Source organism: Myotis lucifugus, unplaced genomic scaffold (genome assembly GCF_000147115.1).
Source record: "Myotis lucifugus unplaced genomic scaffold, Myoluc2.0 scaffold_265, whole genome shotgun sequence".
NCBI lineage: Eukaryota > Metazoa > Chordata > Mammalia > Chiroptera > Vespertilionidae > Myotis > Myotis lucifugus.
Genome location: NW_005871313.1, coordinates 1,210,632 through 1,231,978, shown reverse-complemented (window position 1 = coordinate 1,231,978; position 21,347 = coordinate 1,210,632). Strand labels below are relative to the sequence as shown.

The 21,347-nt window shown below is 34.1% G+C and overlaps 1 protein-coding gene across 1 annotated transcript in view; it reads right to left on the bottom strand.

Moving 5' to 3' along the window:
- The window catches only part of LRRC7 (leucine rich repeat containing 7), a 307,069-nt gene that overhangs the window by 228,813 nt on the left and 56,909 nt on the right, over nucleotides 1–21,347 (bottom strand). The window contains exons 4-5 of the mRNA XM_023762876.1: nucleotides 18,234–18,323; nucleotides 14,182–14,238 (exon numbers count right to left, since the gene is read on the bottom strand). Of these exons, the coding sequence (XP_023618644.1) occupies nucleotides 14,182–14,238; nucleotides 18,234–18,323 (147 nt within the window). The remainder of the gene's footprint in view (nucleotides 1–14,181; nucleotides 14,239–18,233; nucleotides 18,324–21,347) is intronic.

Sequence of the window (21,347 nt, the reverse complement as noted above, 5' to 3'; positions counted from 1 at the left end):
CTCTAACATATTTTCTTATAAAGAAACATAGTCCAAGAATATACCTAAAGTTGACATTTACTTTTTAAATTAAATTAAATAACATACTCAATTAACTAACCCAGGAAAAGAAAGACCATGTATAACTAAAAGTGTCAGTTTAAGCCATGTCTTTATATCGCCAACATTTTTTAAAAACACAAGATAAGATATCAATACCAATTTGACATCTGTGTGTACTCTCTTAAAGTTAGCAATAAGTGCAATGGCTAAAAGTTATGCAAGTGAAATGAGAAGAAAGAAAACAATGCATTATGCTTAAGTTAATTTTTTAATAATCAAGAGGCAGACAGTGGACAAATTATTTAATGAGAAAACATCCCGGAGTTTAACTCCCTATTCATTTCTGGTCTTTACAATCAATCAAGTATTTATCAAGTGTCCACCAATTACTTGGCATTTTTCGAGGCACTAAAACATGGCCTGCCTTTATTTTAGCAAACATTCTGTGAGAACTTTCTTTATGTCCCACATTATTGTCAATATAAAGAAAAGACACTTTTTTTCTTTTAGTAGTTCTCAGTTTTCTTGGGAATAAACTCACAAATAAGAAATCCAGTACAATGTGATAAAGACTATGGTAAAGAGTATACAAAATGCTGTGGTAGCAGAGTAAGGAATAATTAGCTTGTTCTTGAAGTGTCAGGAGACACTTTACAAAGTGACATGTGGATTGTACTTTAAAAATTCATAGTATATCCAGAAGGTAAGAAGGACAAATGAAACATTTCTTCTCTTTCTCCAGTTGCCTCCATCTCCCATCTTAGATTTTGTAGTCCCATACCCCAGTCACGCACCTGTAAAAAGCCTAAGTTCCTTTGTCCCTCTCCTCCTCCATCTGGCATGCTTGGCAAAACACAGCCAGCTGCCTGCTTTGGTGCCTGCAGCAATGTATCTGAGTTTCTGAAGAAGACTGCTCAATGGATTTCTTTCAAATATATAAACTTAAATTTCAAATGGGCAGTCAACACTGCCAGATGATTTTAAGACCAGCCCCCTCCCAATATTTTCACTTTCCCCTTCTATAAGAGAACTACTCATTCACCCTTTCTCTCATTTCCTCAATCTCCAACATTCTCTACTTACACTCAGCTGATGATGATTCTTCAGGCTTCATAGAGAAAATCAGAGCAATTAGTTGAGAATGTTTTCATCTTTCCACTCCCAAGCCACCAATTTATGTCATATCCATTTTGTCTAGGATCCTTATGTTTCCGTGTTAGAAGGGTCCTTGCTTCTATGGCCCTCTCCTCCACCTGTGCTCTGCATCCCATTCCCTCTCCTTCTAAAAAATTTGGTCCTGTAATTATTTACCTCCTCTCCTGCATCATTAATTCTTCAATTTCTACTGGATCATTCCCATCAGCTTGCAAATATGCTTTAACATCCTACATCCTTTTTTAAGAAAAATTGATTTCAGTGAGGATGGGAGAGGGAGAGAGAGATAGAAACATCTATGATGAGAGAGAATAATTGATTGGCTGTCTCCTGCATGCCCCACACTGGGGATTGAGCCTGCAACCCAGGCATGTGCCCTGACCTGGAATCAAACCGTGACCTCCTAGTTCATAGGTTCAACCACTGAGCCATGCCAGCCTGGCAACACCATACATCTTAAAAAATCCTTTCCATGGCACCATATACTCATCCAGTTAACTGCTGCCTTTCCTTGGTTCCATTCTGCAACTAAACTTCGTGAAGGTGTTGTCTGCACTTATTTTCTTTTTTTTAAATGTCGTACTTCAACTCCATTTTAATTTCCGTGTTTATTGATATGAAGTTATGCTACTGTGGTAGAGTAATCCTACCCCCCCCCACATTAGTGCTCAGGGAATTTGGGGGTGACTGTGGGAACTGGGGTTTTAGAATATTGCACTGTCTCCTATGTCATCATTATATCTTAATTGTCTGAAGTTATCTACCTATTTCTATTTTTTTACCTTGTTATCTTTTTTTGTGAATACTTCCTCTCTCTTCAACCACTCCTATGAGGCCACACCTAACGCATCACTGAAATAGCTTTACCAAGCTCCTATCAGTGAACTCTATCTCGCTAATGCCAATGCTCAGTTTTCTGTTCCTGTCTTGCTTGACTAGATGCAAATACCACCTTTACAAAGGTCTTCCCTGACCAGCCTAACTCAAAAAACAAAAAAATGAAAAAAAAACCAAACTAACAACCAACCAACTAAAGAAAGTAAACCCCCAAACCTAAAAATTTCCTATAACATCATCCTGTTTTCTTTATAGCAATTACCTATCTTATTCACATATTTGTTTGTGTTAATGGTTTGTCTCCTTCTGCCAGTCTTGAAAGTCATTGAAGAAGAGAGAATCTATTGTTCTTTGTCATATCTTCTTGCACCTGGAGTAGTGTCTGTCACATTCGGTATACATTAGGTATACCTTTTACAAGGTGTTATTTTTAAACTGGTTTATGAGAAAGCCTTATGAGATATGAAGTCATGTAAAATAAGAACTTATCAGGAAGCGTACACAGGCATGAACCTGCAAGTCATATCTAGGGAATTAAGCAGGGGAGTGGTTAGAGGGAAGGTAAAGGTCAGGTCTCGAGTGCCATATTTAGTGATTTAGATGTTTTCATATAAAATTAAAAGCCAAATAATTTTAATTATATATTCTCTCTTAAATAAAACCTGTAGGTATAAAATCTTCCTTTAATAAACTGAAGTATATAAGTATATTTTAAAATGTGTGTCCAGCCCTAACCGGTTTGGCTCAGTGGATAGAGCGTCGGGCTGCGGACTGAAGGGTACCGGGTTCGATTCTGGTCAAGGGCATATACCTTGGTTGCGGGCACATCCCCAGTAGGGAGTGTGCAGGAGGCAGCTGGTCGATGTTTCTCTCTCATTGATGTTTCTAACTCTCTATCCCTCTCCCTTCCTCTCTGTAAAAAATCAATAAAATATATTAAAAAAATAAAAAAGCATGTAATTAAAAAAAAGTGTGTCCATTTAGTTGGATATAATAAAGAGATTCTCTTTAAGATTCTATTTAGTATAAGAAATGCTTTTCCTTTTGCTTTTAGAAATTGCATGAGACATTTAATCTAAGTGAAGTTTTTGCAATTAGAAATCTATTTAATTTAGAAATACTTTACTACAGCTAATAGCCTTAATAACTTTGTTGTTGTTGTTGTTGTTAATCCTCACCTGAGGATATTTTCCCATTGATTTTTAGGGAGAGTGGAATAGAGGGAAAGATAGAGAGAAACATCGATGTGAGAAAAACACATCGACTGGTTGCCTCCTGCACGAGCCCTGACGAGGGCCCGGGCCAGGGAGAAGCCTGCAACCAATGTATGTGCCCTTGGCTGGAATCTAACCCAGGACTCTTTGGTCCGCAGGTTGTCACTCTATCCACTGAGCCAAACTGGCTAGGGCATTAATAACATTTAATGTAAGTAAAAGTAATTAATTTATTCAAATTGTCAGTGAATATTTATTTTTTATTTTTTGTTAATCCTCACTTGAGGATATTTTTTTCTATTGATTTTTAGAGAGTAAAAAGGAGGGAGGGCAGGAGAGAGAGAGAAACATTGATGTGAGAGAGACACATCAATTGGTTGCCTCCAACATGTACCTCAACCAGGGCCAAGGATGAACCTGCAACCCAGGTACAAGCCCTTGACCAGGAATCAAACCTGCAACCCTTCCACATGCAGGCTGATGCTCTAGTCTAAACCACTGAGCAACACCAACCAGGCATCACTGAATATTTAATAGAGAAATGTATTATTCTTACTTTTAACAAATTTGTGTAGCATAATATTTTCAATCTATCTTTTTAGAACAAACATCAATTTAAACAGCTAATATTTGGTAAGAGTCATAGCATTTTAATTGAATTAATGTTATTTCTTATTTAGAAAATTATAGGGCATTTACTTTATAACTAGAAAAGATTGTTATTATCTACTAAATGTTAACAGATGTCCTTTTAATGTATTTTAAAAAGGTTAACTATAAAGCAAAATGAATAGCAGTACAATATAGTCACATAAAGATTTGGGATCATTTGGAGTGTAAATGAGGTAAAACTAGACATAATAAAATTTGGAGTATGGCAGGAAAGAAATAACAATTTTTAAAAGCCAAGAAAGGACAAACTGAAATCTCATGTTACTAAAAGAAAATATAAAATGTATATTAGAGGAAATTAATGTCATAAAGTTAATATCTTATGTGAATTTTCAATATTGTTCGAGTACTGATGTTAAATGTCACAGAAAGTGTCGAAAATGAAAGCAACTGAGAAATATTCCCCTTGCGTCTGTTTGAGAGGAAATCAAGCCTTTTTAGAATGTATTTTGCATATTGAATGACCGGAATTAACCCTGACTTGAGTAGAGAGGAAAGTGGAGACGCAAGAAAGCGGTAAGATACATTTGGAGAGTTAGATACATTTCATTTGTTTTAGTGTGCATCATTGAGCCAACTATCAATAATAAAGTAATTTATTTATTGTTTACTTATCAAGAGTCCTTTTTAAAAGTAAAAATTAAAACATGAATGTCAGAGAAATATTTGAAAATGCTAAAATAAAACATATCTCCTGAAGTTCAGTTTTTCCTTGCACTTGCCAAAATACACATGCTCTTGACTTACAATGGGGTTATAGCCTGATAAACTCATTGTCAATTGAAAATATCATAAATTAAAAATGCACTTAGTATACCTAACTTAGCTTAGTCTAGCTCAGAACACGTATATTAGCTTACAGTTGGGCAAAATCATCTTGCTGTCGCTGCCCACCATCATAAGAGAGTATCGAACTGCATATCACTAGCCCAGGAAAAGATCAAAATTCAAAAGTCAAAGTACGGTTTCTATTGAATGTGTATGTATGGCTTTTGCATCATTGTAAAGTTGAACCATCAAAAGTCGTTGACCATCTATACTATAGAAGGGCTCTAATGAAAATCAATTCACCAATACCTCTTGAGGCGCCACTATTGCTAAGGCGGTGCTATTACAAAATCTGTAACTATAAAGGAAAAGCAGATTATTCAGCCTCACTTACCTAACAGCTAGACTATAGAGTTGGAACTTCAAATAACAAAATAAAGACGATAAAAACCTCACAAAATTAAGCATATTCAATTTCTGAGTCAAACTATAAATAGATATATTTTTAATGAAAATGTTACCTTGAAAAACTCTAACAAATTTTCAAAGCTACCACTCGGAATGCAGAATCTATTACCGATTTCAAAGCAAAAGTGATGTAAAAATTAAGGGATGATTTGGAGTTTTTCAGACAGAAAAGAGGAAGGTTCCAAGAAAGATGCCCGGGGATACAAAGGTGTATTGTATTTTGGATGCAGCAGAGAGACCCTGTGGGATGGTGAATGTTGGGAGGTAATGACAGTAGAAATGCTAACTCCAAACTATAAAGGGCATCAACACGTGTCTTCTGCCCCCTGTGAGCAGTCATTGTGAGCTTTTACACGGACATGTGGCAATTTAAGCTCTGACAACAATAAAGAGGGGGATTCCAGGGGGAGAGGTAAGAGGAAGGAGGAGTTACTGGAGGCTGAGGCAAGTAATATTAAGGAACTCACGTAGGACAATGATGGAAGGAAGGGAGGAGTACTTAGATATGGCATATGTTGATGGCAGGTGGATTTGAGGGTAGTAGGAGAGGAAGAGAGGATTAGGAGTTCTAATTTCTGTGATTAGGTGGATGGTACTGTGACTAGGCAGTGTATACTAAGAAGCTTGGGATTTCTGTTTTGTTTGATTTTGTTTGGTTTGCAATGGAGTGGCGGTAGAGGAGAAAGATAAAAATTATTTCACTTTTGATATGTGGTGAATATTCCACTTGAGATCTGAGTATGGAATACAGAATTGGAATTAGGGTAAATCTTTGCAAATTCACCACCAGAGGTAATATCTGAGATCATAGGAGTAGATCTATTAAGGAGCTCCTTTGTGTGTTTTTTTTTTATTTTTCTAGCCCAAGATGTTGAGACCAAGAACAACGCTAGTATGATGTTTAGAATATATCTTTAGTAAAGGAACTACATTTATCCATAAGGGGAGAACAATCATACACACTAAATTATTTTAATTTGCAAAGCGGCAGTGAATGAGTTTATAAAAGTACATGGAGTCACAGATGGTGGCTATGTTCCTCCTGGTGCTTGCTGAAAGTTTTGTTTATTTTTTATCATGCCTTTTAGTATCTTTAGTCCAATTTACCCAAAGAAACTACCAATTTTAAAAAGAAAAAATAACAGTCTTCAAGAATTGATAACTAGATATTTAAAATTTTACATACACTACTGAGGATGAGAATCATTTCTAGCTCTCATTACAGTACTGCTTAAAAATAAGAAAAGCAAAACAGCCTCACATTACTTTTAAGTATTTATTATAAAGAAAACACTAAAAACACTCTCCATTCCCCTTCTAATAAAGATATAATTATGAGATAAAATGAAAAAAATATTACTCAGGCCAATCTTTTCTTGCACACACTCATGTTTTCCAAGTGCCACAACATGCTACCTTTGTTTAAGTATTTTCCTGGTTCTAATGATCACAAAACTCATTTTCATCAACTATGACTCAAACTATAATTTACCATTTAAAGGAGGTAACGACCAATAAGTATTCTTTAAAAATAATGGCACTGAAGTTCAAAGAAGTTAAAAAATTCATAAACGAGCAGCAAAGGTCCGAATACAAATCCAGGTTGGTTTGACTGCAAAGTAGATACCCATTCAAGTACATTACGGCTCTTCCAGGTGAAACAACGAAGCACAGGCTAATTGCTCCTCTAGAGACTAAGCCTCGAGATCTAATAAACTGAAGCCACAGCACTTTGAACCTCACTATTGTATATCAAGCAGTTCTTGTCTTTTGGTAAATTTAATCATCAGGGATCAGAGTGGGTATTGATTGGAGTACTCTGAAAAGAGCAATTTTATCTCATGGTTGTTTTTTGTTTTTGTTTTTTGGGTTTTTTTTTTGCTTTTGTGCCCTCTCCCTACGTCCTCACTGGACCTGACTCAACCTTAACTAATTGTAATATTTTAATCCTAATTTTATGTTGAAAGTAGGCTAAAAAATACAATTAGTTCACAAGACAGAGAGCTCTAGCCTTTCCTTTAGTGAATCTTTGGAAGGGTATATGTTTGATATTTTAGAAGGACCTCTAATAATTATCCTATCTAATAATAGACAAACATGGTGATTGACCATACCTTCGCTATGCCTCCCATTGGTTAATCAGCATGATATGCAAATTAACCACCAACAAAGATGGCGGTTAATTTGCATACGTAGGCTCCAAGCGGTGGATCAAAGCCTAATGGCCCCGGGGCCGGCGGAGCTGCAAGGCCTGACGTTTCCGGGGTCGGCGGAGCAGCGAGGCCTCACGGCTCCGGGGCTGGCAGAGCAGCAAAGCCTGATGGCCCTGAAGCCGGCGGAGCAGCGAGGCCTCACGGCCCTGGGGCCGGAGAGGCAGCAAAGCCTGATGTTTCCGGGGCCCAGCTCTGGCCGGAACTCAGCCAGAGCGAAGGCCTGGGCCCCAGGTGCCGGAGGCAAACCAGTGCCAGCAGCCAGGGGAAAGGAAGGCCTATTGCATAAATCTCTTCGTGCAACAGGCCTCTAGTATTGTTATAATGCATTATAATTTACAAAATGTTTTTAAATATAGTATGTTATAATTAGGACTTATTTAATCTGAATTTAAAGTTTAAGACAAGGTGAGAAGAAATAAAGAAAATACCTAGTTCTAAGTACAATTCTCTACAACTAGAGGTCACTAATATTATTACCTTGGTTAGCTAGCTTGTCATATTGTCACTTTCCATAAAGATAACCCAGGATGGGATGGTGTTTGGTTTAGCAAAACACCATGCCTTAAAAATTGATATATATTGGTAAAAGCATAAGGTAATTCTATACAATAAAAACCTAATATACTAAGGGTCCAGTTATCCGGTTGGTCATTCAACCAATCAAAGCATAATATGCTAATGATATGCTAAAGCCGCTCAACTGCTTGCTATGGGGCAGACAGTTGGCCGGTTGACCAGTCGCTATGACATGCACTGACCACCAGGAGGCAGACAATCCAACGGGTAGATTAGTTTGCTGCTGGGGTCTGGCCGATCAGGACTGAGCGAGATGGCCTGGGCATGCCCTAGAGCCCTCCCGCGGTCCCTCCCTGGCTGGCCAACCTCCTGTGTCCCTCCCCAGCCCCGATCATGCACCAGTGGGGGCCCTCAGCCTGGCCTGCACCCTCTCGCAATCTGGGCTGAGGGACCCCCCACCCCCCGCCCTGCCGAGTGCACGAAGTTTGTGCACTGGGCCTTTAGTATGATTATAAAAACACATTATATCCAATTATGTTTTATAGTCACAAAAACAGAGTTAAAACATAAAAAATCTGTTCTGTAAGCTGTGATTGACAATATAATTTTTTGTTACAATAGAACCATAGAACCTATTGATGTATTTTATTGAAGTAACTAGTACAGTAATGCCAAGTGAAATAAATCTGTTAATAGAATCACTGAAATGAGAATAGAAAATGACTTAGTCACACCTGTCCAACTCAGAATACATATTATTTTATACAATTTTCTTCATTATGCTGACAATGATAATTGGCAGTAAAATCAATAACAAAGAAAGGTTTCAAAAAAAACACCTGACAAGTACATTCTAATTTTGTAAGTCTGCCTATAGAGTAATCTTATTTAAAAAGTAAATGAGCTTATATGAAAACTAAAATATATTATTTGCAAATGAATAGAAATCTGACTGATAAATTATAGATATAGAGTATACATTGCCATTTAGTAAGGAAAAAAATACATCCACAGTATACATATTACTCACATATGTAGAACTTTTATCACCTATGTACAAATGCTCATTTTTACAGTTAAGCATTTTGGTACATGAATGCAAACTCTTCCCTTGCTCTCTACATCTACAAGTATTTCAGAAATGAAGCTGATAATTTTCTCCATGAGACAGTGCTTTTTTTAAATTTTAAAGAATTGATGTTTGAAAATCTCTTTTTAAAAGTTATTATGTTTAAAGAATCATAAAAAGTTTCAAAGCACCATACATAACTTTTATGAATACTTGCGAGTACAATACAAACCTGGTAGCCCATCATCCCCAAATAGCAGTGTGTATTTGCTAGAAACTAGAACATCCTCCTACCAAACCAAAATGCAGCCATCCAAATTAGGAAATCAGCACTGATACATGACTATCATTCAGTCCTCAGATCCCATGCAAGTATTGCCAGTTGTCTCAATAATTTTTTTTAGAAAAATAAACAATTCAGATAACTATTTTTAGTTAGTGTGTCTCTAGTCTTCTTCAATCTGAAATAGTTCTTAACTATTATGACTTTCTTGACTTTCATGATCTAATGTCTTTCATTGGTAGTGTTTTACTGTAGCTCTGGTTTTGATTTATATTTATAATTCAAGGGGATCTTTTCTCTTAGAGTACGGCTAGATAAGGTGTAACGTTTTGACACCTGTGAATATGTGTGTGGGTCGGTAGGCATTCAGAGAAGAGAAATACTGTAGAGTTTCTGAACCTTTGTTGCCAGGGGGGGGAATCACTAAATAAAAACAATGGCGCCTAAGGAATAAAATCATGTATAATGGATACACTATTTACTAGTTTTCAAGCACATATAGCTTAGTAGTTTTAGAGTATTATTCATGCGTGTACTTGGGAAATGTTTTCTTTAAATTATTCCTTAATAATGTTTTCTATGGAGAGTTCAAAAAATTTCATAGATGATAGTGAAATATAGTTCTATTTATGAACCAAATGAAATTTTGCTCAATAAAACATTCTCTTTTGAACCAATATTTATATAATTAAAATTATACACTTGATAAATTTTGGTACTTTAAAACTGACAGCGTCGTTTCCTATTTTTGGTGCTCTTTCATAGTATACTATGTATTCTGATGTGGCTTATTTTACATAACATGCCAAATAATCTACTTTTTGTGAAAACTCACAGTGGGCCACAAAATTATTGGAAATAGATACAGCTGGAATTTTACAAATAATGCTTTTCTAGATTCCACTACTCTTTTTAGCTTCTTGGAAGGGTTCATGATCCCCCCAACAAAGTTGTTACTACTTCATATTTATAACCTACACTCTAAATTCCTTTTTCCAACAATTTTTAAGAGTTCCTTATCCACCAAATCCATCTAGTTTTCCCCTTTAGATTTGTTCATCAGGGTTTACTCTATCGCCTGGTATTGCCCCAGTAATTCTGCTGAAATGTGTCTGAAATATTCCTCTCAGTCATTGTATTAGGACAGCAGATTGAGGAATCACACTTTTTAAGCCTTTTACACTCAGAAGGACAAATACAGAAGGACAAATATTAGCTTAATCTGTGTTTACTTTTCTTCATATTACTTCATATTTTGAAAATTATTATAGACACAGTTACATCAAATCATATTTTAGCTCCGGTTAGTCTTAGCCATGATGGACAGCCCAAATTTTAACTAAGGTATTAGAAAAATTCTTCTCATGAATATGAAAAAACTTTTACTTAAGGGTAAAACCTGCAATTATAACTAACAATTTATATGCTGATATGTTACTTCCACAGAAATGGTTCCTAATTTTCATTTAAAAAAATGATCTTATCCTTTCCTTGTTATCTTGACATATATTCTGTTTCTTGACTAAATGTATCACATTTTAATGACAAGAGAAAAGAAATAAGATATACTATTTTTAGATATTTTTAGTTGTTATAAGTATTAATTTTATTAATTTGAAATTAGTCTCCTCTCTTGTCATTCCTTAGCTATATAATGTTTAACTTGAAACAAACTGAGAGAGAGAATATGTATGTGTGTGTGTGTGTGTGTGTGAGTGTAAATTTAAAATTTAAGGCTCAGCTATCAGCTTTTGAGAAGCCCTCATCCCCTCAATCATTTATCTTTGTCCTCTTCTGTTTGATGCTCACCAAAGACCCATCTAATCATAATATTTATTATCCTATATAATTTTCTATGGGGAAAAACCAACTTATACGTTTTCCAGGTCACGTGAGAGGTATTTCTTTATTTGAATCACTATGTCAGTATTCTTGTTTATGTATTGAGTGCTCACTGTGTGCCAAGCACTGCTTTAGGTTCTGAGATTCAGCAGTGACATAAAAAAAATAAACCCTCTTCTTAATGGAACTTTGGTTCTCCTGAGAATATCATCTCCAAGTAAACAGGGTTGCAATAATTCAGAGAACCTTAAATGCTATGAAGAAAGTCAAATGTAAGAGTGAGACAGTGTGAAGGCTAAGAGGGGACAATATTATATGATGTGACCAGGGAAAGCTCTGAGGGCCACATCTCAGGAAAGTGTAAAGAATAAGGAAGATCTAGCCATGCAATGACTTGTGGTAAGAGAATTCCAGATAGAGAAATAGCTAGTGAAAAATTGTCAAAATGAGAACTAACTCATTTCTGGCTTGCCTTCAAAAACCATAATTTGGAGAATAATTCTGCTATGAGGAAAAGTTGTATCTTGAAATCTAAAGATTTTTCTTTTTGGTTATCTAGTTTCTTCAGTTCAACATCCTCAATTATTACTCATAATCAAGACTGACTGTTTCAATTATTTTTTAGGAAATGTGTATCTGAGAAATTTAATTTCCTCACTCATTGATATCTAAAGGAATGATCACAAAACAGTGTAAAAATTTATGATACTGACTTCTAGGTAATAACTGAAAGAATTGTTCAAGAATCTGCATATATCAGAATGTCTCTACCAGTTTATGTAAGGGATATGCATTTGAATGGATGGCATATCATAATTCTTACACATTTTTACCTTTGGCACAGATTGTCAGACATATAGATTTTTAAGACAGAAGATAAAGAGAAATCACTAAGAACCCACTGAAGACTTGGCATCTTATTTGTTTCCTTGAGAAAATTATGCACTATCTCTTCTTGGAGGAATTATTATAAAACTAAGTTGTTTTTCCTAAAACTAAATTTCTTCCTTTATTTTCATTGGAGGTACGAAGTAAGAAGAGTAGAAAACTCTCACATATCTCAGTTACAGGTCTAGATTGGGGTATAATACATAGTGAAAACACAGTTTATTTTTATTTAAGACAGAATTTCTGTCTTCAATTCTCATTTTATAGACACTAAAACCTAAGATACAGTTCTCCTATTTTATGCATATTTTGATTCTTTATATTTTTGTCTATAAGGTAAAAAATGAACACACAAGATTGAAAATGACTTGAACATGTTTTTAAATGTAAAAACTGTAACATCTATACAAGTCATACATGCATATCTGTCTACCAAAGAGACCCGGTGTTACTTCTATACATCTTTACAATGTTTTTTAGGCCAAACATAGTTGAATGCATATTACTCTACTTATTTTAATTGTTTGATACTGGACCATAGTCTCAAAGCCTACACAATACCTATGCACCAATTATGAGCATTGTTACTCATGACTCTGAACTGTTTTAACAGCTATCTCTTATAAAGTCCATAAATGCAATCTAAGGTCAGGCTTTAATTTATATTTAAAATTTATATGTTAAAAATATACTTAAAAACCTGACATCTTATATTAGATTTGTTTTATATTTCACATCAAAACCATTATTTGAGACCAGAAGAAAGGATTCTCCTTCACACACTCAGTATGTTCAAGGAGACTTGATCTAAACATATATATTAGATGAAGGGGACAATGCTATTTCCCGTGGGTCAGTTTTTGCTTAGCCATGTTTCCATTCTATGTTAAATGTAACATTTAAAGCCCTTAGCATGGAAATGGTGGCACCAAGTGCATTTACAGGAGATTGATGCTGAACCAGTAACACTATCATTCTCCCCTCTCTGTTTATGTCTCCAACCTGGAAGAGATGCCTCTCATTAGACTTATGCCTAATGCTTTCGCTTAGAGAAAGGCTACTCAAAAGTTCAGGGTAGCTAGATATAGGGATATTTCCTCCTTTTCATGTTCTCTCCTTGTCTTCTTCCATTTATGGAGGAATGAATAGATGTTTTATCTCTATGTATATATTTAAATGAAATCAATATCACTATTGAAAGTCTTGAATTGACAAAATTTTTTATACATTATAGCATACATAAAATGTACTTAAGGTATTTTATTGAAATATTGGTTAAAAAATCAATGGAATTCAGTACCGTTTGCTTAGCGGAAAGATTTTAGAAAGTAAAAAATACAATTGTTAGCAGAGAAAAGGTCTCTAAGTCTTGCTGATTTTTGAAGAATGAAACACTGTACTCAATCTTTTTCTGCAATATTACAGGAAGGTAATAATAGCCATGGTACTTTCAATAAGTTAGTTATAACATATACATATCATATTAATTTATTTGAGTAAAAACTACATTTTGAATAATTTTTGTTTTTCAAAAACATTTTTTTCTGTACAACACAAAATTCTATTATTAGACATGAATAGGTCAAGGCAGGGTAAAGCAAAGCATTTTATTAAAGTAAACATTGCATAACATTTTAGTTATTTGTTTTTTCATAAAATATCTTGTGTTTTTATATAAACCAAAATTTAAATAAACTAGTAAAAAGGCACAGTTTGAAAGAATGAATAAATATAAATTTTCTCCAAACCATTTTAGGATCTCTAGAAAAAAAGTAATCATTTTATGTAATATTTTTGCATAGTCTTGATTTAAAAACTAAAAACTATCACAATCCATAAAATAACTTGAAACATTCAGCATCATATTGGGTTGAACCTTTTTGAAACTCTTGATTGTTTCTGTGCTTAAAAATAACAATTTCATAAGTTTCAATGAAATTGACAGACTAACATTCCTGATGTGTTAGTTTAACTATAATATGAACCATAAATGGACTCTCCCCACCTTGTAACTATATGATTTTGTAAGGCAGGATTCATTCTTACTTAATGCATAACTCTTACAGTATATAATACTTTTCAGTCTCCAGGAAAAAATATAGAAAAATTCACTCAATCAAAATGGCAAAGCATAGCCAAAATAAAAATAGTCACTTTTTTAATACTAATGAAAAAAATCACAATTCAAAATTTAGAAAATACACAGTCACTTACTTTGGTAGAGTTTTCAGGTGATTTTCTCTTAACTCCAAGATCCGTAATTTGACAAGTCTATAGAAATAAATTTAAAAATTGCTTCTTATTTTTTTCTATAAAACAATGTTACTATGGTACAGTCAATAATCACTATGTATATTATCAAAACAACTATGTTCAACATTATATACCTTCATTACAGATTTTAAAGAATTATACAAATTGATTATGAATAGGGTCATATCAACATTAGACAATAACGAATATCATTTGTCAAAAGCAAATTTGACAAGTAATTTGTAAAATCAAAATTTCCAGGAAATAAATATCTTTCAAAGATATCACTTCTACATTTCATGTTTTATAAAAATATATTCACTGTTTAATTTTATATGTTCAACAGACTATTGACTATCTACTAAATTCCAAGTGCTATGTTCACTGGAACATGGCAACACTTTCTCTCAAAAGACTATACATTAACTTGTAAAGAAAATAAAATAGCATAGTGGTTAAGAGCTTGAGTTTTTTTTGTTTGTTTGTTTTTAAAATATATTTTATTGATTTTTTACAGAGAGGAAGGGAGAGGGATAGAGAGTTAGAAACATCAATGAGAGAGAAACATCGATCAGCTGCCTCCTGCACACTCCCTACTGTGGATGTGCCCGCAACCAAGGTACATGCCCTTGACTGGAATCGAACCTGGGACCCTTCAGTCCGCAGGCCAATGCTCTATCCACTGAGGAAAACCGGTTAGGGCAAGAGCTTGAATTTTATGGTCAGACAGATCTAGATGAAATCCAGACTCTCATACTCTACCTCTGTGACTCTGGGCAAATTAACCCCATCTAACTTAAGCTTCCTTCTCTGTAATGAGTTTGTGATAACAGTACCATAAAGTATAGAGTTTTGAATCTTAAATAATGTCACACAGGTAAAGCATAATGCCTGGCACATTGCAAGTTTTAATATGTGTTAGATATTACTATTATCAATAATTGGATAGTGGAAAAAGCAATCTAACTAATATACCATATTTCATTGACTCTAAGATGAACATCTTAGCATTTTGGAAGTGGATGTACATGAAAAATCTATAGCATCATCTGTCCTGTGACAGTACTGGGGTTGGGGAAATCCTGGAGGAGGTAAAAGATGCTCACAGTTTCTGTTGCTGTGTAACACGTGATTAGGAATGCATTTCACACCTAAGTACTTGTTAAGGTATGCAGCCTGGGGCACTTTTGTCACTAATGTCTATAACTGAGTTTTAAAATGTACTCAGTTGAGGATTCTTTAGAGCAACAGTAAATGAATTTTATGAATTTTTAGTGTTTGGGGAATAATTCACTATTTGAATGATTTCACCTACAATTGTCCATATTTACTGTGCTTTTGTATATTCATCAAGGTCTCTTCCCATTTCTTTTCTGTTTTGACTCCTATCAAATTTCTAATTTAATTTTAATCATATAACTCTTAATCTCTATATGAAATAAAGTGATTCAGTTCTCCAGCACATGGATATATTGCTAGTAGAAAAGATTTCTTAAACATTTATATGTCTCAAATCGTTTCAATATTTGTACTAGTGTGATGATATTTTGTGACTTATTTTGGCTCTTAGGAACATGAATCTCAGGTTTTGAAAGGGATTTTAAGCATCCTTTTGACAAACTATCCAACTGAAGGTTAAAAAACTGTTTAGATAACAATAATAAAATATACCATATTTTGGCATGTGATTTACACAAAATTAAAATCTAATTCCAAGTGGTTTAAATTTTGGTATTGTGTTTTCTATTTGCCAAATCTCTTCCCTCATATTAGGACTGCTAAAAGAGAACTGAAAAAAATTCAAGACAAAAGAGTTTCTTCAGGTGACAATTAGACATTTTCTCATTTGATAAATCAAAAGCATAGTTGCAGTTGTGCTCACTACCAGAAGGACAATGTTAATTTAGATGAATGAATGGTGAAGCACTAGCTCATTCAGAAGCCAGGTAAATACTCTTTTGAAGATCTGTGAACTTTAAAAACTGTCCAAGAACAGGGTGTTTGTAGATGCTGTGAACTGATCTGCAGGGAATTTGGGAAATGTTATACAATCCATATGCAGATGGGGCTACTACATGCTAAGGCACATCATTATTCCAGAGTTCTGAACATCTGCACTAGCTTCTGCCAACAGATCCGTGTCAAGTTATACTCAGTCTATTTGAGCGCTTTCAATGATGATCACTTAGGAAAACGCAGTTAATAAACTTAAATTGTCTTAACTTTTAAGATATATTTTTCATATTTGCAATAGCCAAGACATGAAAACAACCTAAGTCTCCGTCAATAGCTTAATAGATAAATTAAATGTAAATACATATAATGAAATACTATTCAGCCAAAAAAGGACCAACTGCCATTTGTGACAAAATGGATGGAGCCTGAGGTAAGTAAGCTGGACAGAGAAATATGGTATGATCATATTTATATGAGAAATCTCCTCTCCCTCCCCCCCCCCGCCGAGATTCCCTCCCACACACACACACACAAAAAAAAACTCATGGAAAAAAACATTTTTTGTAATTATATGAGGTGATGATTGTTAACTAAACTTATTGTGGTTATCATTTCACAAGATATGTAAGTCAAATGATCATTCTGTACACCTTAAACTTGTATAGTGCTGTGTATAATTTATTTCAAAGAAAATTGGAGAAAAAAGATGTATTGCAGAATACCTGGAAAATATTATAAATATAGAGATGAAAATAAAATTTTCCCTAATTTTACTTCCAAGGAACCAGTCTTTTATTTCATGTCTATTTATATTCATATTGTGAATGTAGTTTATATATTTTGTTATAATATTTTCCTAAATATAATGTATCATATGATCTATAAACATATTTCCATATACAGTATTATAAATCTCCACAGACTGTCATGTAGATGCAACTTAATATATTTAACCCATCTCCCTAGATGGATGTGTGCTTCCACTTTATTCATATTGTAAATAATGATAAATATTCTTGTCCATAAATCCTAGTATGATATTTGATGATGATATGATGCATTTCTAGAAATGAATGGCAGAAGCAGTGGTTGTAAATATTTTCAAACCTTTTAAGTCACACTGCCTTGTACACAGCTCATATCATTCTGCAATTCCATAAGCAGAATGAGGATATCTTTCCTCTGTAACATGCTAGAACACAATGGAGCTTTATTGTCATTTTGATTTGTATTATTTTTACTATTTGTGAGGCTAACCATTTTTCATGCATTCATTGGAAATTTGTACTTTATTATGGATTGCTTGTACATGTCATTTATCCATTTTTTTCTAATGAAATTTTTGCCTTCAAACTCATATGTAAGAATTCTTTATAGTTAAGGATATAATTTGCTTACCATATATGGTGGAAATATTTTCCAGTTTATTGTTTTTCCTTAATTGTTAAATATCTTCTGATGTTATTTTATTTTAAAAGTGTTTATGTACTAACATCTATGTATCCATTTATATTTTCCTTTGTTTGTATTCTATAAAGGTATTTTCCAACTCAAGAGCCATAAATATTCATGTGTATTTTTTCATATCTTTTAAATTTTTTAATATTTAACACATGCAATTTATTTGATTATTTTTTAAAAAGGGAAATACATATATATTATTTTTAAAAATATTTTCTTTTTTTAATAGAAAGAGAAAGGGAGAAGGATAGAGAGATAGAAACATCAATGAGAGAGACATCATTGATCAGCTACCTCCTGTATGCCCCCCACCAGGGATGGAGCCCACAACCCTGCATGTGCCCTGACTAGAAATTGAACCAGGGACCTCTTGGTTCATGGGTTGACATCCAACCACTGAGCAACATCGGCTGGGCTATTTGATTATTAATGACCTAATTTTACTTTATTTTTTGCAAAATGCTTCATAGGTTAATATTGTCTCATTTACTGAATAATAATGAGGTTTATCACTTTTAAAGCTTCACCAACTGGCTCAGGTAAAGTACTTACCTAAAGTGAAATAAAATGAAATCATTTAAATTTTTTATTCTTACCTTCCAAAATTGGCTGGAAGAAATTCAAGAAAGGCGTCATTCAGATAGAGCTGGGTCAGGTTTAGAAGCTGTGTGAAGCCATCAGGGAGTCTAGAGAGAAGTTAAAGGTTTAGTTACTGCATCAATGTTGCCATAGAAACAGAACAAGAATATATATCTCTAAGGAAAAAACTAGAAGTGTAATACATTTTTCAACTCTCCTTTGGTGTTACAGTAATGGAAGAATTTATTGAGCATGTTGTTACAGCTTGAAAAGTTTTCCTGCTATTAAAGTAAATGGCAGTCACCCACCTCCTTGCCGCTCCACTATGCTGAGATTATGTCACTGCAAAAGCCAACAGCATCACTCAGTGTTGCCCTAACCTTATGCACACCAGCAAGACTTTATTAAGTGGAATTTTCAAGTTGTATGCCATGTTTTTTAAATTTTAAATGTAATGTTCTTTATCAATGGAACACTCACATATATAGTCAGGCTAGGCTATCTACTTACTCTTTCAGGTAATCATTAAAATTTGCCTACATTTTGTTATAATGATGAATAAAGCTGCCCAATATGAAAAGGAAGGAGTCTTTGTCCCCTTAATTGATAATTTTTTTTAAAGTAGGCTCATCATGCATGTCTCCTATAATTCAAGTTGGTCTAATTCTTATTCACTGAAAATTAGCAAGAACATGGAAACAATAATAAACAGAATCCTAAAGGCTTTAGGAGTCATCAAGAGTTGAGAAAATATCCTTTGGGGAAAATTTTCCAGTTAGATAAAATAATTATTTAAAATATTTACATCTTTTTCACCAAAAACATTTAACCCAAAGATTTTCCAGGATACTTTTTCCTAAAAGGATGTTGACTTTTTTTCCTATAATTAAATTTCTATTTAAAGATTTCAATGCCTTTAATCCATGGTCTAGAAGAGATTATGCTCTTTTAAAAATATACTCCTAAATAGTGTTCAAATTGTCCTGCCCCTCAAATAATGACCTATCTCCCTACTTGCATTTACTGGCAGGATTATTTAAAGAGCTACCTATCCACAGGCCTTTTACTACGTCTTGAGGCATTGTTTTCTGACACATGCCCCAACTCGGTTACTGAAACTGCAGTCACCAAAGCCTTCTGACTTAAGTCCCAATTCCACTAACTTCATTTCACTTTGCATCCCACACTGCCTAGCAACAGTTGCCATCATTAATTGTTCTCTCCTTCTTGGCTTCTAGTAGACCTCTTTTCCTGCTTCTCCTCCTACCCCTGGGACATTGTATTTCAGTTTCACTCCATGGTTTTTCTTCTTATATCCAATCTTTTGTTATAAAATGTTTTCTGTACATAAATTAATATGTGTAACCCATGATATAATTTAACAAATAACAAGTACCTTTAAAATCCTCTGGGTGCCCCTCCCTGACTACATTTTTCTATTTGCCCCACAAATTCCTGAATGATGTTTACTATTCTGTTTTGTTAAAAGTTTTAAAAAGTTTTTACTATACCTCTTTAAATACTTAAAAAAAGTAATGATTCTGTATGTTTTCTGGACATTATATAAATCCACTTATACTATGAATATTTTGACACAGTGAAACTGAGATATAAATGTCCCGGGGGTAGAAGGAGAAGCAGAAAAATTGGCATAATAGGTGAAATTCATCCATTTTGATGTAGATGACCGATCACCATTGCATAGTATCCTGTTGTATGAGTATATTATGATGCATGTATTATTCTTCTTTTAAAGAACATTACAGTTGTTTCTGGTGTCTTGTTTGTTTTCTATTATAAGCATTCCATCTGTGAATATTATTGAACATATACCCTTTTGTACAAGAGATTATTTAAGTTATACCCCTGGTTACATGAGGTTAATGTCCCTGAGGGACAGTCCTCAACTAATGACTGGCAGGAGCATAACAGCTCAGCTCCCTCACAGGTGTCTCGCACTATTTGCCAGAGCTCCCCCGAGAGATCAAGGTTCAATGGTCCACACTAGTGAAGAGCTTGACAACACACCCTCTGTAAGTATTTCCTGAGACCAACTCCTAAATATACTGCTTGAATTATATTCTAAACACCTGCTTTTGGGGAATATAGATTAAACACAATTAAATTTTTTATATTAATTTGTAGGAATTTTTAATACATTCTTAGGATCCTAGTCATATATTGATTATTTTTGCTGCAAATATCTTGTTCCAGTAGGTACTTTGGAGTTGAATTGTTTGCATATGGCTTCATGAAGTGTTTCCATAAATTTTCTCTACTAGAGATATAGGATTCATGAAAGTTAGAAAAGAAGGAGAAAAGAGGCAGAGAACAGTGAGTGTTTTTTATAATACAGAGGTAAGAATTCATCTGAGATTGGTGACCAAAGAGTTCTAAAGAAAATATTTCACGTATGAGACTATTAGGAGTTATGATTTGAGAATATCAGCAGGAAACAGGGTTTTGCAGCGGTTCTCAACCTGTGGGTCGCGACCCTTTTGGAGGTCGAACGACCCTTTCACAGGGGTCGCCTAAGACCATCCTGCATATCAGATATTTACATTACGATTCATAACAGTAGCAACATTACAGTTATGAAGTAGCAACGAAAATAATTTTATGGTTGGGTCACAACATGAGGAACTGTATTTAAAGGGCCAGAAGGTTGAGAACCACTGGAGAGGGTATTGACTATTTGACTCAAAGGTTTGAACTTGATCCTGTAGGATTAAAAAAATCTATGGGAGATATTATTTTTCTCTATATTTCTTTTTGTTTTCATACATTAGAGATCATATTCTTTTACTATGATCGTTTTTATGATAATGGCAAGATGTTTAATAGATTTCAATCCACATTTGAACACTATCTTTCTTTAATGTCTTTTTGGTTACTATACTCATTTGAAAGAAGTAATCATTTGTATTTTTTTTTTAAAAGATTAATACATGTTAAATGAGTAAAATGTTTAAACCTTTGATGTAATAATTTATTTTAATATTGAAGCTATTAATAAGTAAAAAGGGTTTAAAGTGCTAATTTTCTAGTTATAGGTCCAACCTGAATTAACCAGTTTCCCTTAGTCTACTATTCTGCATATGTATGCACTAAATGGTATTACAGTGTACTAC